At 42.7% G+C, this 16,829-nt stretch overlaps 1 protein-coding gene across 5 annotated transcripts in view; it reads right to left on the minus strand.

Annotated features, from left to right (window-relative positions):
* Positions 1-16,829, minus strand: part of PLCB4 (phospholipase C beta 4) — a 985,968-nt gene that overhangs the window by 417,713 nt on the left and 551,426 nt on the right. For all 5 annotated transcript variants that reach the window (XM_069234144.1, XM_069234142.1, XM_069234140.1 and 2 more), the window contains one exon: positions 576-655. In XM_069234144.1, the coding sequence (XP_069090245.1) occupies positions 576-655 (80 nt within the window). The remainder of the gene's footprint in view (positions 1-575; positions 656-16,829) is intronic.

Consider the following 16,829-nt stretch of genomic DNA (forward strand, 5'->3'; position numbering starts at 1 on the left):
AATGACCACCTATGTTCTTAAACTGTACTGTCCTTCTACTATATACATTAGCAACAAAGTCTGGTTGTATAAGTTAGTAACAAAGACTGATGGAGGGTCAAGACATGTTTGAGACACGTGTTACCTTGCTATGGATCACTAGCCACAAGACACTACATTGGGGGCTTTTGGTGTCAGGGCACGGCCAGAGGGTGAAAAGTCAATACTAAAGAGGACTTAGGTAAAGTGAAAAGGAAGCACCCTTCTTCTCTTGCACAGAACAGGCACTATTGCAGTTCACCATCTCACCATCTCACTATCACTCTATTTTCCTGGGCAGAACACTGCCTAGGCATAGTAGGCCTTTGCAGATCCATGAGGAGGACCAACCTTCTGCACAGAATTAGTACCTCTCTTCCCCAGCCCTTCGCATGGGCCCAACATCAGGACCACAGGAACTAAACACTGACCAGCAGACACTAAGAAGCTGTGAGACAAGGAAGAGACATACAAGCGTCCAAAAAGCATATGCTGCAAAACAAAACAAAATGCAAGCCGTGCCATTGCAGAGGTAAACAGGTGGATGCAGAACTTACTGTTTCTTGAGGCATGTCATGGGGCTGACATTATTTGCCCGAAAGTTATGAATGACAGACATCAGACCTTCTCCCCATTGCTGAAAAACAAGAACATACAAATTACTTTTTTAATTTTAAAGGGGAGGATGCAACGTTCTTCAGGGATTTTTTATTCCTACCTTTTCTCTTAACCTTGAAGTAACTGCATTGTCTGTCATTTGATAGAACATGCCTGCACAGAGCCCAGGCGGACACATAGATTTGGCATCCAATTTGCACACAGCTCATTATTTGTAGTTATTTAATTATTCAATATCCAGGGCCCTTTTGGTCCTAACGCAAAATGAAGACACTAATACTGCATTCACAATGCAGGAAAGAGCTGGTTGGCAGCCAAGGAAAACCTGCCTGGTACTGAAATACTGCTCTCTATTTATAACTCCTGTCTCCATAAATCATTCTTTCTATTGCTGTTGGTTGTATAACTATTACTAAGCAACATTATGAAGCATGGAATGACATATTTAACCTTCCAGTTTTAGAACAAAATACACGCATTTTCTCGTAAATTAAAATGCAAGGATAAGCAGCAATCGTGACATAGGAGTCAAATGGGCCCCAGGGGTCAATTAGAACCCTTTGTAAAAATGCATATCAGAGGCGGCCCCTCTTATCTGAGGCCGTTTTGATCAAGTTATTTAAATAATGTCCTGCATTTTCTCTTGCATTTACCACCGTCTCTGACATCCTGGAGTTTTGATGTCCTCGCTATGGAAAAACAACGATGCACAGAATTACTGTGGACACAAAATTGCAATGATTGTATTAAATACAAACGAAAATGAAAAAATTTAATCTCAATTTCAGGACCTTTCCAATCATGTTTCTAGACCTGATGGGACTACTTTTAAAATGGAGCGAAAGTAAAGATAAAGCGGATTTGAACTTGTTAAAAAACTACAGTCCTCTAGTCTAACTATCGATATACTATTATTTTTTTCAATGCCGATTGAACAGTCACTTTACCTGTCCCCTAAATCTAGGATATAATCTGCACCTCTGCACCCAGGCAAGTGTTGCGTGATTGTGTCACAATATCTTGTACAAAATATCGTGGGGATAAGATATCGTGGACTAGCATGACTAAAAATAAGTAAGTGCAAATAGGTTAGTACAAACTTACTATTCTTGGCCCCACTTGTATACGCCTTGAAGATAGATTTATTGTAAAGGTATGTTAGTGTGAAGTTAAGCACAGTAAACCTATACATACCTATATTATACCCCAGGACCAGCTGTGAGTTCTGTACCTTCAGAAGAACCGCTGTCATGGTGATTCCTATGAATCTGCCACAGGTGTGGTGGATGGCTGTAGTCGGTTTTGACTTGTGTCTACAAAACATTTTTGTTTTTCATACACAAACTTTCAATATGGGGTTTTGTGTTTGAAAAACAAATAACTAATGGCTCCTGGAACCAGGCAATTGTTTGCTTGGGTGTGGAACGGCATTATTTTAGTTTTTCTATTTGTCACCACCAGGTTTTTTCTGGCGACGATGGATGGAAAAACCTACATCAGACCGTCAGCTCTAAATCGGACGTGAGGTATGATGCCCCTATTCCAAGGGCCAGCACTCTGTCAGGCCATCAGGGTAAGTTTTCTGTTGACACAGCCAACTTGGGCACGTAAAACAGAAAGCTGAAGACCTGCCCAACTCTAACCAGGGTGGGCAGACTGACAATTTAGTGGACAGGGTACTCCGTCCCATTAGTGACAGAGTACCCTGTTTGACAAACTCTAAATTAGGCCCAAAGCATTTTGATGCATTAGGCCATAATGAATGTGATATACCTTGTGTACTACTTAAACTAGTGCCACATGTATAAAACAGCCTTTAGAATGAATAGTTTGTATATGATTACACTGTTGGGAATTGAGTCTTGTCAAAATTACACAACAATTTAAGTTCAGCCACATCATCATGGGCAGAGACACATTATGTACAGCACTAGCCCTGCACCAAAAGTCTAATCCTTTTAAAGACTGCTTCCAGGTTAGAACAGGTGGGCATTGAGCACTTAAGTTCGAGCTACAAAATGTGACCAGGTAAAGGAGGCATGTCTAGCTCAGGGAGACAAAAGATTATTTAAAGAAGGAGCAGGTAGACAGACCAGATCCTACTGCATTGGACAACTGCTTCTGGAGGGGTAACACTTGGGTAATTAGGTCTTTCACATTAGAGACCTGGCAGGAATATCTGGTTGGCAGAATGATAGGACAGCGGACTTGGTTATAGTGTAACATTCCATTGATACTTTGCCAGCATTCTTTTCAACTGTGCTTCTATAGATGGACCATTTAGAACTTTACCAATGGACCCATATGGCCATTTTAAATTGCATATCTGAATGTTCTCTTAAATACATCATCAATATTTAGGAAATACTCTAGCACAGCATATCAATTAGTTTAGTCCATAAAAAATAAAAGCTATCACTCTCACTGCCCGCAATAAAATAAGCAACTATTTTGAACTGGAATGGTGTAGGTGATAAGAAAAATCTCTAAAACTCTACTCACAACTAAAACAAAAAACTCACAAAACATTACCAATTCAACATCATGATAATAAGGCTTCTTTTTGCCAGACACAAATCCAACGCTCACATTGATGAAGGACACTTTTCCAAGTTACTTATGAAAAATCTAAGCCACCAGGTGAAAAACAACTCTTTTCAACTTCCTCTGACAAATGAACCAATTTCCAAACTTCTTGGGGAAAAATATCTGCTTTTATCATTGATAAGACCAAGGACTCACTGAAATCCACCTGCAAAGGTGATCTTCCACCTATCACATACACCAGCTTGCCACTAAACTCATCAGCAGTGTTAGAGCCACCAACTACTTCAATAACAACATATCTGCCTTAATCAGGAGTGCCATTTTAACTATTTTTTAACACATGATGCACTATTTTTGATTCTTCGTTCTCACATTAAAATTTGCCAAACTATTACAATTTCACCAGCTAACACATTTAATTAAGAAGGGGAAGCAAGACCCTGAAAAATTCACTATCACCCAGTCACCACATTTCTCTAGCTAGTTCAAACAATCAAAATTTGTCCCACAATCTTATTAGATTTTTCCATCTCAAGAGAAAAATGTATAACCAGGTACTAACCCAGTGTCAACAAACATGCGCAATTAAACCAGCCAAAATGAAGTTTGTGCATGATGTGCATGTGATTTCTCATGGAAGAATGATCAGTAGATTTATCAACACATTGGTTTTCAAGTAGGATATTTTGCATCTTTCCTCAGCGATCTGGAGCCAGAGTGAATGAAAGTCAGGTAGCAGTTAATAGATCTTTGTTCATCATCCTTCACCTTTTGCTGCGACTGAAAACAAATTATTTAAAATATTTAAAATGAGGTTATGTTCTTAACAAAGTTCGACTTTTAACATTTTATCATTGCCTCTATTAAAAGATATTCTACACTCAACTGCGAGATTCATTTCCAAATTCTCATAATCTCAAGCCTCAAAGAACATCACTGGCTCAGAAGATGAACCATAAACCAACACAACAATGAAGGGACCTCTTGCAATCAATTTCTCAATGTCTCTTCAACAGAGAAAAAACGTTTGTAGAGGCAAAGCCACCAGGTGCACAAGGAAAAAGCAAAAAAAGCCAATTGTCCTCAAAGGATTACACACCTGACCCCCTACCTCCTTCCCAGCACTGCTTTGCACTTGTACTGTACAGACACTACCAACATATCATGAGTGGACCTGTCTCCCCAGTTCTTCAGTTCTCCTTCCTCTCTCCCCTCCCTTCATTTATCACCTTCGTTCACTAGCTGGACATACCACCACCCTTTCCTTGAGAACCATTTCTTAGGGCACTTTCTCCATGATCCCTTTACTTTAGCAATTGATGGTGAGCTGTCCTGCCTCTCCAGCACCTATCTCTGCCTACTGTTTATTACTCACAACTTACTAATTGTACCTTTCTGTCCCCTTCTTGCTGTTTCTCATTATGTGTTGCTTTGCACAATGTGAACTGTGCCTTTTCATACTTTTCGTAGTGTAGACGCATAATGCTTTACATAATGTCCGCATATTGTTTGTTAATTGCAATGTATCATCTTATGAAAACTGTAATAGACACAGTTTGAGTAGGTAGCAGTGGAGCTGGAGCAGCGTTGCGGGAAGGTGGAGATTTTAATAATTGATTGCAGTACAGTGTGGGTCACAAGAACAACAATGGATGACGCAATGGTATGGCTACGTTAGATTCATATAAATGTCTCTGGTGGAATATCCGGGGCATTCATACGATGGTCAAGAGGTATTAGGTTTTCTCATACTTACAGAGGAGAGGGATTCAGATTGCAATGCTCCAGGAAATGCACTTAACACAAGCAGAGGGGAAAGCTATACAGAAGCGATGGAGGGGCCAAGTATATTATACTACATATTCTGCATTTGCAAGGGGGACCTTGATATGGATAAGGGCCAGGGTCCCATTTCAGCTACTGGATAGTCTTACTGATCCAGAGGGGCGATTTGTGGCAATTCGGGGGCGACTAGAGGGCAGAGAGTTAGCAATGATTAATGTCTATGCGCCAAACTCAGACCAAGGTAAGTTCTTTACACGCATATCAGACCTCCTAGCCACATACCTGCAGCATCCCCTGGTTCTGGAAGGCGGGGGACTTTAACTGTGTGGCAAACCCCGCCATGGACTGCTTACACCCCCGTTGCATGATTACCCTCTAATTAGGGTGGCACGGCAATTCACATCCTGGCAATCACTTTGGGGCTTGGTAGATGCTTGGCGATGGTTACATCCAGACACCAGGGACTACTCGTACTTCTCCCATTTACATGAGCTACATGTTTTTTTGCACAACAGATGTTTTCCCACAAATATATAATGCTGAGTATTTGGCTCGCACGCTCTCAGATCATAACCCGCTCTTGTTGTCACTGAGGTGGGGTTTGCCCTCCCTCGCATCCCCACTTAGAACCTGAAACCAGAGTCATTAGAGGACGTACAATATCAGGGAGAGTTGAAACAACACATCACTCAATCCTTTACGGATAGTGAGGCCACGACGAGTAGCCCTTTGATTGAATGGGATGCATTTAAGGTGGTGATGAGGGGGAGGTGCATATCGGGAGCGGTGGGGGTCCGCAGGACACTTCTTAGGGACACTGAGGTGGCGGAAGATAAGCTGAGAGAGGCTGAAAAAAATAGACCGGAGAATCCAAACTTACAGCATACCATACTGGAGCTTAGAGAAACAGTAGCGGAACGCGTAGAGCATCTTCGCTGCTTCGATTACAGAAACTATATCACATGGGGAGAGGGACAAGGCGGGTCGGATGCTGGCATGGGCGGTATCACCGACTCAGAGAAGCTCAGTCATACTAGAAATGAAAACAGAACAGGGGAGCCACATATACGGACAGGAACAAATTAACTCACATTTCCTAACCTATTATGAACAAATGAACAATTATATAAAAGTAAACTCCGCTATGACAGGGAATCCACGGAGAGTTATTTAGCCCAGATGCAAGTCACGCCATTAACACCAGACATAGCGGGGCAGTTGGGAGAAGCCATCACTCAGCAAGAAATCAATGGGGCCATCAAGGAATTAGCTAGGGGGAAGAAACCGGGGACAGACGGTTTCCCAGTTGAGTTTTATGCTACTTATGTAGAGTTACTGGCTCCGAGACTGGAGACTCTCTATGGGGTCGCCAAGGAGCATGGAGTACTACCGGCATCAGCGTGTGAGGCGATAGTAGTACCTCTGGTAAAATTCCTATGGAGTGTGGCGCATACAGACCTTTATCCATGTTGAACCTGGACTAAAAGATCCTCAGTAAGATCCTGGCTACAAGACTCCTCCCATACATGACAAAACTAATACACCCGGATCAGGCGGGGTTTGTCCCTGGTCGAAACACATCCGTCGATTGTTAGCAGTCATGAGGGACCATAATTTGGATGGCATATCACCCAGGGTGTTAGCAGTAGATATAGAGAAAGCTTTTGATAGTCTAGAGTGGGAATTCCTATACGCGGTAATGGCCAGGCTAGGACAGGGTCCCGAATATATTGCATGGGTAAGGTTATTGTATACCAATCCTACAGCCAGAGTGTGCACCGGGCGGACAATATCAAAAAGCTACGCGGTGGAGCGTGGCACTAGACAGGGCTGCCCCCTGTCCCCGCTGCTCTTTGTGTTGGCAATGGAGCCACTGGCGGCCGTGGCATGCAGTGGGGCAGGAGGTCAGGGAGTAGGGGCAGGAGGGGAGAGACAGCAAATTGCCTTATATGCTGATGATCTGCAGATTTATTGGGGGGATATGCACAGAGACCTGCCCCGGGCACAGCTGATGCTTTCTCAGTGCAGTAGACATTCTGGACTGGGAGTGAACTGGGATAAAACTAGGTTGTTCCCACTAAAACCCACAATAACGCCTCCACTGGGATTGGGCATGGTCAAATGGGAGCCAAGATGCCTTTCTTATTTGCGAGTAAAGGTATACCACGACCCACAAGACATCCTCGAAAGTAACGTAGGGGATCACTGAGGTCCATCATGTCCAGTATGGCTTTTTGGCAAACATTACCATTGTCTGTAGCAGGTAGAGTAGTGATTCTTAAAATGATAGTCCTACCTAGGCTATTATATCGCTTTACAGTCTTACCAGTGTGGATACCCAGGGCTAAATTTTGGGAACTGGAGACAATGGTCATAACATTCCTATGGGGTAATGGATGTTAGAGAGTGGCTTTGACCAAACTCCAGAGGCAGTCCACGGATTGGGGGGTTAGCGGTACCCGACTTTGGGGCCTATTATGTGGCAGCACAGCTCCAATGGCTTACGCAATGGATCGCAGGCAGAATGGACCCTGAGGCAAGAGTGAAACCATTCACCCCTCCGGGGACTAGGTTAATGGAGGTGTTGCTGGGGTGCCCGGGCGGCAATACGAGGGACTCCCCAGAGTTTCAAATTTTGATTCAATGCTGGAAAAGCTATTTACGCAAAATTAAGATAAAGACCTCCTACTCCCCGGAGCTGCCTCTGCTGTCCTTGCGGGCTTTGCCTCATCGGAGTGACTGGGACGGGCTCTGGACTTGGGTGGATGCCGGTATTCAGACGGTGGGAACACTGTTTACGGAGGGGAAGTTGATACCTTCTGAGGACCTCAGGGCGGAGTTTGATTTGCCTAGGGGTAATTTCTTACTTTACGGCTCCCTCACGGCTAGTATTTGGCAGCACTGGCAGGAGGGATTGGGAGAGCCCCCGACGCAGACAACCTGTACCTATCTAGCAACCTCTGCTGGCAAATATAAAGCGGTGTCAAATTTATATGGCAGGATACAGGCTGATAAGACCTTTCCATTGACCCAACTTAAATTGACTTGGGAGGGAGACCTGAGCGCCAATATTCTTGACAATGACTGGGAGCACATACTTGAGGGGGTCCCCAAAATGACTCGAAATGCTAGATTTAAGCTCATTAACTTTTATGTGCTGCATCAGGCTTACCTTACTCCCGGGCAGATCAACAAGTACTTTGGGCCTGAGGGAGCGGGCTGCCCTAGGTGCGGGTTGTTGGGTGCAGAATTCAAGCATATGTTTTGGGACTGCCAATGCTAGAGGCATTCTGGGAAGCAGTGAATCAGACTGTGGCAAGAGCTGTAGGCAAGGAGAGTGCCTGCACAATGGGTCATTGCTTGCTTGGATGGTTTCCACATTCATCCAAGACTAAAGTAACTAGCAGATTTCAGGACTTGGCTTACGCACTGGCTAAGAGGGAAACTGCAATGACCTGGAAGCATCAGACAGGACTGAGGCTATCCCAATGGAAAAGAGAATTGAAAAAATGGGCTATATGTGAGGGAAATATTCTTCACAGGTAGGCCAAGAGAGAAATGAGATCACCAGGAGAAGTAGCACAAGGATGGGAGGCAGTAATGGATTCTTTGGGAGAGGAAATCCAAGCTGATCAAGTCCTGTGATTGAATAACTGAGTAACAGACAATAAGGACCCAAACGTGCACCATTTACTGACGGTCCCATTTCACGGTTAGGGAACTTGAAGCCGCCACACTCGAGGAGAGGAAATTTGTCTCCAACTCTGACGCACAAAGCTCCACTAGCAATACATCAAAGAGCTCACTAAAGAGGGGAGGGGAAAGTTGGGGTGGATAAAGGGAGGGAAGTTAGGTGAGTTCTTAGGGTCTCAGCTATCTAAGGAATCTGGAATGCATGGCTTGAGTGGAACCAATGTATCGAAACAAAAATGGCTAATATATGTTGTACTGTACCATGACTACATGTTAAGTGAATAACTGAAACTGCAATAAAAATATGTTTTAAAAAAACAAAGTTTGAGTAAAAAGGCAATTGCGTAAATTGCTGTTGAAAGGTGGGGCTACCTGAGGTTCTCCTCTTCATGCTGTGACCATCCTAGTTCTTGTGATCTGCAAAGCTACTTGTGTGGCCTCCTCATTCCTGCACTTAACTTTGATGTAGATACACCTGTTTCTCTATCCACAAAGTCTGTCTGCATCACCCCTGACAGACAGCATGTCCCATTTAAGGAATCCAACAGATTTTGTTCTTATCTTTGGACTCAACAACTGAAATTTGGACTTTTGGACAGCTGAGACATGCTAAACAACTCCAACCTAACTGTATTTTGTATATCAAACTTCTTGATTATCTCCCTTCCAAGAACATATCAGGTAAATGGCATGGATTATGTGTATTAATTTAACCTTAGTATTCCACTTCTGCAAAAATAGTAGTTCCATAGGTAATGTAATCTAATTAATGCTAGCTCCCCAAATTAGTCAGACGTTTCCTATATATTACTATTATGACTAGGTTAGTGCCTTGCCACAGTATTCCCACTTATTTGTTTCCCAAAACTTCTAATTATTGATTTTCCCTTACATTATTAACAACTTACAACCAGTTCCAGCCATAAAGTGTGAAAATGAGTCAGTCACTGCCATTCCATCTCTGTATAAAATACTGTGCTCTTAAATAATAAAATATATTTAATGATGTATCTTAAATTTCGTCAGCATTCATATGTGTACAGTTGGGGCCTTTGTTTTAACAACCTGAGAATGTCCTATGGGCAAGAGAATGAGGCTTATTATCTTATTTTCGAAAATGTAAAACATACAGGCAGAACAAACATGACCAATGTGAAGTCTTTATTATTAGTCTGTTTGAACTGGAAAGAATTTTCAAAATACACAAATTGATATATTGTAGAACGAAATGCAGCTTTAGTTGATTGTAAACTTATCATGGGGTGGCTATATATTGAACGACCAAATATATCAGGAGAAATATTGAGCTAAACAATGATCTTTGAGAGTCATAATGGATGTGGAACAAGAATAAAAGGATTAGAGTATAAATGTGATGATATCTGATGGTGAGTTAGGTTGATTAATGTCAAAAATGAAGAACTTTGTTGGATTTTGTATCTATAAATTGAAGTGAAATGTAGAGGTGAAGGAATGGTATATATGTGTGAATGAACTATCAATTTACAAGGTTAACAAAAAAACATTTATTGACAGTTTATGTTTTCAATATGGAGATTTATCATTAGAGATTATGCCACCCTAATTGTTATGCTATAGGTTTATAGTGTGAAATGTTCTCCTGAGGAAGTGTCCTTGCTGCAAAACGCAGTGACAACTATATTGAGAAACTGTTTCATGGAGATACATTTACATATAAAAACAACATGGTGTTGGAGAAATACACAAAAGGTAAGGGTGGAATTAAATGGAAATTCATTTCTTTTAGACACACTAGAAAAAAGTAAGTACGTTTAATGAGAAAGAGGAGATAAAAAATAAAAATTACTGAACTTTGATTGCTCCTTAGGCAAGAATGAGGGCACAGCTGCATCTCAATAAAACCACTCAGATCATTTGTCAAAGAAGAGAGATTGCTGCCATTTTCTTCACTGCAGTACATAACACTGCAAATTGGCCATTTTATAGTACGGCATCTCTCTGAGACAGGAAGTGGTTTACCCTTTAGTAAAACACAGTTGGCAAAGGTGCAAGAACTTTAATTCAATGCAATACATTTGGAGTTGTCTTTAATCAAATCTGTTTCCACCTTCAGAAAACTGCTAAAGTCCTGCATTTAAAAATATGGCTGTCCAGAATTAAAGAAGAAGTCTGCCTGCTTGAGGAATACCAATGTATTGGGTAACAAACTATGGAAACTTGTCTCTGCTGGAAGATTGAGGGTGTGCTTCCAGGGTGAATAAACAGTCTTTTGTTAATCCACAGGGAGAAGAGGGTCCTGTTCTTGGCCAGGGGAGTTTGATTACCTATTGGGAGTACTTTATTGAAATCAGAGATTGTGGAAAGACCTGGAGATTGCAGAAGATCTGTCTGCCTGAAAGAGAACATATAGACAAGTGGCAACTCGAAATTTAAATTAACCAGTGCAGTGTCTCGGGGGGGAAGAGGAATACAGGTGCTTTTTATATTGGAGCTATTTGTGGTAATTAAGCATTTCAATATGGGACTGAAATTGTATTGAGGTCCTGCCATTGGAAATTTCTGATGATGTGAAGCTCTCATACTGATGATATCATTAGCCATTTAATCCACAGTATTTGCTGCAGAAGATAGTACAGATGATTTTAAAGGTGAGAAAGAAATGTATTCTCTCTTAAGGTTCCTGTTCATAAAACACACGGGTTGCACATATTAAAGAATAAACTCATTATATGAAAATTAGTCAATAACTAAAGTTTTTTTCTATAAATCAAAACTGGCATTAGGATTTGCATCAGGTGTTATTCATACAAAGCAAGCATGACATCACCTCTGCCCTTTAAAATAAGATAGCCATTGTGTTGGAAATAGCCCTCTCTACAGGGTCACCCCAAACATTTTGCTATCCTCCTCCTACGTTTTGGTGAATTTGTTTTCGTTGGCCTTAGGATTCTGTGCACTTTACCACTGCTAACCAGTACTAAAATGTTTGTGCTCTCTGCTTAACACATGGTAGAATTGGCTAATACCCAATTAGCATACTTAATTTACATGTAGGACTCTAGTAAAGTGCACTGCACGTGCCCAGGGCCTGTAAATTAAATTATACTAGTGGGCCTGCAACACTGACTGTGCCCCCCATTTCAGTAGTCCTCTAAACATGTCTCAGGCTTGCCACTGCAGAGCCTGTAGGTGCAGTTTTAAACTGCCATTTTGAACTGCCAAAGTAAACCCTTTGTCAGGCCTAAGTATTCCTTTTTAATACATATACGTCACCCCTAAGGTAGGCCTTAACCAGCCCTAAGGCAGGGTGCACTGTATTTGAAAGGCTGGGTGTGTACTTTTATGTTTTATATGGCCTGGTAGTGAAAAGCTCTTAAATTCGTTTTCATTACAGCAAGGCCTATTTGTCCGTAAGAGAACATGGGAGTTACCTAATTACATTTTATAAGTTTAATTCACAATCTGGAAAAGATAAACTTTTCGAGTTTGGTCTTTCTGGAATCACAATTTAAAATTCAAATGTATGGTGCAGTCAGATTTTAAATTGCAATTCTAAAATTGCAACTTTTAGAAAATTGGCATTTTCTTTCTCCATTGGGTGCCTGCTGCCTGTCTCTGGTAACATGTCTGTGGTGGGTGACAGCTCAGGTGTGTCCATTCCCTCTACAGAGGCACACACAATGGGAGCTTAGTTGTGACTTGATGGGCTATCCTGGGAGGATGGGAGGGAGGAGCTGGGCAAAGCCACACTTACACCTGAATTGGATGTGTCCTGTCTACACAAAAAGAGCTTCATAACCCCCTATAGTGAGTCTGGAGCCAGGGCAGGAAGGGCAGGGACTCTATGCACTTCAAAGGCATGTCTTTGTCAATTCTGCTCCACTTCAAAGGCACAACCGGATATAAGTACTGGACCTCAGGCACCACCAATTCAGTAAACTTCTGGACCTGTGAATGCTCTGCCAGGAAGAGGGGCTGCTGTGCTGGTACAAGGACTGTCACTCTGCTGGACTACTGCTCTACAAGGAACTGCTGACCTGCTGCCCTCTTGTCTGGGAAAGAAGAACTGGACCTGCACCTCTATCTTGCACCCAGAACCCCAGGGTAACTCAGATGGCTAGTCTGTTGGTCTCCTGATATGAGCCTCAGGGACATAACAGGCTCTCCACAGCTCCTAGACCCATTTCAAAGGGTTTCTGCCCACCAAGAGGTGCCTCTCAAGTCCTGGGCCCTTGGTGTGGCTTTTTAATTCAAGCTTTTAGGACCTTTGCGATTGCGAATGGGCCAGTTCGCACCAGAACTGCTTTGCTCACACAGGGAATCAGCCGGAGCCACCTCAAGTTCATCTCTTCACACATCAAGCATTGTCCACTAGAGTGGATCGTCACAGTAAGGCTCCAGCCCACCCGTCTGCAACACCCAGTCTGCTCTTCAAGCCAACTGACCCTTGCCAGCAATGCTCTCCTTGCTCTGGGCAAATTTTTTCCAATTGGGCAGGACTCTTGGCACAAATCTTGAGAAGGTTAAACATCAGTGGGACTAATCTGGGACTGTTTCCGACCCGTGCTTCATCGCGTCAGCTTAAACTATTGAATTTCACCTGTTACAGCATGAACAGATAGCCAAAGTTGGCGCTTTATACTTTTAGGCATTATATTGCAGTTTATTATTTAAAAAATAATAATTCTAGTTCTACATTTTTGTTGCTTTGATCATGTTTTGTTTATTCATTTTTGCTCTATTTTACTAACCTGGTTTGAAATCTTTTTAAGTGGTGTTTACTTTACACACTGCTTCTAAGTTAAGCCTGACTGCTCTCTGCCAAGCTACCAGAGAGTGAGCACAGCTTAATTTAGTGTTTACCTGCCACTTACCCTGACTAGAGTTATGGTTTCTGCTTGACCAGTGCTCACACACCAGTCAACCAGTAACCCACTCCTAACACATATTGTGACAATTAATTACTGCACAGCCATTAGCATTTTCTGGAGCTGAGACATTTCAGATTACATTTAATGTTTGGCAGACAACTTGTATAGTAGTACATCAACAAGAGGTGCTGAAGAGAAAATAAACAGGTTTTTGAAACAGTTTCCAATGTTTTGGATAAATCCACTCTCTAGAAACTGATTCATCTGCCTTCAAAGTTGGAAGTGAAATACTATATTAGCGTACCAAGTAAATATGGCACTTAAGAATCATGAGCAAATGCATTTTTTTGGGTAAAGGAATTTGCATTTTAATGAGGGTTTTGTGTAATGACATTGTTTTTTAAGGAATTTGATTTTTTCCTAATATACTCTTCCCAGTTTGTATTGATTTATGGTGTGCATGATTGGAGGATCAAGCATAGAAAAAGTTGGAGGATTTAGAACATATACATTGCTAATGCTACATCTGGCCATAGCTTTTAGTGAAGAACAGCAAATCAGGGGTATTACCTTGTTTTCCACTCACTCCTTCACACGATCCAGATATGGGATGGAGATATTAATTTAAGCACATTTTCACTAATTTAACTTTTTCCTAGAGTAGTGAAGCAAGTTTAGAAAATCATCGTAAGGTCAAAAACAACAAATGTAAATGCTATATTTCAAACCATGAACATTATTTTCTGCCAAAGTACAATCTGGTCACAATGTAAGCACTAACAGTGATGGATTGTACTGCAACCACCCAACTTCACATGGTGCTGGTTGAAAGACAATCACAGAGCAAAGGAGTAATTTGCAGTGAGTTGCTCAAGAGGCAACACAAACTAATATTCACTTAGAGTGTTTTGTTTATGGTTGCTACAAGTTTTTTTCACCTTTGATGTTTTATGATGTCCCTTGATTGTTATCCTTCATTAAGTTTCACAAAACATTCAAATTTAACTTTGCCTCTGTTAGACTTTTCATCCTTGGCGTGGTCTCCCTTAACTTTTTGCCTCTGTTCCCCAGGTTGTTGATTTGTGCGGATTCAACGTTTCGCACAGACGCCGTGATCCCCGACTTCGAGCATCGGCTTGTTTTCACTCTTCACCAAAGGTACTGTACTTGGGGGTCTACACGCCTCCGTGTCCGGCGCCGCTGGTGTCGGCTTGTTGGAAACGACTCCCTCACGACGCCGTGTTAACATCTCATTGAAGCATTTTTGTTTCTAAGCGCTATTTTTGGAGTTTAATCTTTAAAAATTCATAACTTGACTTGTGTATGTTGGATTTTTGTCGTTTTGGTCTTGTTTTGTTTAGATAAATATTTCCTATTTTTCTAAACTGGTGTTGTGTCATTTTGTGGTGTTTTCATGAAGTTACTGTGTGTGTTGGTACAAATACTTTACACCTAGCACTCTGCGGTTAAGCCTACTGCTCTGCCAAGCTACCAAGGGGGTAAGCAGGGGTTAGCTGAGGGTGATTCTCTTTTACCCTGACTAGAGTGAGGGTCCTTGCTTGAACAGGGGGTAACCTGACTGTCAACCAAAGACCCCATTTCTAACATTGGTGATCAGCGGTTGGGATTTGGACTTGTATTTGTACTTGACATACAGTAATTAAGTGTACACTACTGTTTGAGTTCAGACCACTACGTGACCACATACTGCTTGTCTTGAGATTTTTGCTTTATCTCTTTTTGTGGATTTTTCCCTACGTCCACTTTGTTTTTTTTCGCTAATCCTTGATTGACTTTGAACTTCATTTGGGAACTTGTTTCTGTATTTGGCACTTTGCACTCTTTTTACCTTTCATCATGTCTCTACTTGGCGATGCATCAGTTGGAGCTGACTTTGACCTTGAGAAATTGGAGAGTTATACCAAAGCTCAGTTCAAGCAGTTCTGTAAAGGTTTTGACTGTCCCATTAAGAGCTCATCCAGGAAGGAGGAGCTGCAAAAGGCGCTGAGGGCCTGGGTGACAGCCAAGAGCACTGAAGGGCACACAGAGGATGAGGGAGATGAGGAGGATGAGGAAGAGTGTTCAGTACACAATGGTATTGTGGGTGGGCCTGTTATGTCCAGGGAGAAGGTCTCCAGGGCAGTTAGCAGTGTCTCATCCAAGGGTCTGACACCTGAGGAGTTGCAGGACAGACATGCAGAGAGGGCATACCAATTGGAGCTGCAGAAGCTCAATCTGGAGAAAGAAAGAGATGAGAGAAGAGCAGTCCTTGAGGAAAGGAAGATGCAGCTGGCTCATGAGCTTAACTTAAAGGAGTTAGATCAGAGGAGCCAGTCCAGTAGGGATGGTGGCAGCAATCCTACAGTGCAGCCGGAGAGAAGGGTACACATCCCAAAAGACCTTGTAAGGGATTATAAGAGGGAGGATGATATCTACTTGGGGTTCAAGGGTTGTGAGTCAGCTCTCCACATGAACCTGGTCCCTGAAGTTCATTGGGGGGCAGCCCTGTGGAAGCATTTTGAGGCAGAGGGGAGGGACACACTGACGGCCTTAGGGGATGCTCAGAGTCTCACCTACCCTGTCATGAAGGAGGCCTTACTCACCAGGTATGGTCTCACCCCTGAGCAGTACAAGGAGAAGTTTAGATCCTACAAGAGAAAGGAATCCCAAACATGGTTGGAATGTGTTGATTCTTTTTGCAGGTCACTGGATGGTTGGGTGAAGGGCAGTAAGATAAACACGTATGAGGGACTTTACAATTTAATTGCTTGGGAGCACTTGTACAGTTTATGTTTTCCAGAACTGCGCCAGCACCTCATTGACAGCAAGCTGACTGACCCCAGGAAGCTTGCGCAGGAAGCGGACCGCTGGGAGAGCACCAGGGTCCAAAAGAGGTATGGGGGAGACCACGCCAAGGGTGGGCAGGGTCCCTCTCAGAAGAAAGGGGGTGGGGGTAAGGGCAAACAGGGGGAGTTCTCTAAAGGGCCCCAAACTGATTCCCAGGGTAAGGATTCCCAACCCCCCAGTGAAAAGAAGCCATGGTTGTCCAAAGGGAAGCCAGTGGCAGGTGGTCCCCCACGTAAGTGCTATGCATGTGACCAGGTGGGTCATGTGAGGGGGGACCCCAAATGCCCCAAAAGTACACCGGCACCCACTGGTGCACCGTCCCAGGGTTTGGCCAGTGTAGCGCTTGGGGAGGAGTTGGTTTCAGGTGGGTGGGAACCAGCAGAAATTATCCTTGTCTCACTAGGGGACAGTGAGATGGTCCAGAGAAACCTAGTGCCTGATAACACTAAGAAATACAGGCAATGGGTG

The sequence above is a fragment of the Pleurodeles waltl genome, chromosome 5 (assembly GCF_031143425.1).
Source record: "Pleurodeles waltl isolate 20211129_DDA chromosome 5, aPleWal1.hap1.20221129, whole genome shotgun sequence".
Classification (NCBI taxonomy): Eukaryota; Metazoa; Chordata; class Amphibia; order Caudata; family Salamandridae; genus Pleurodeles; species Pleurodeles waltl.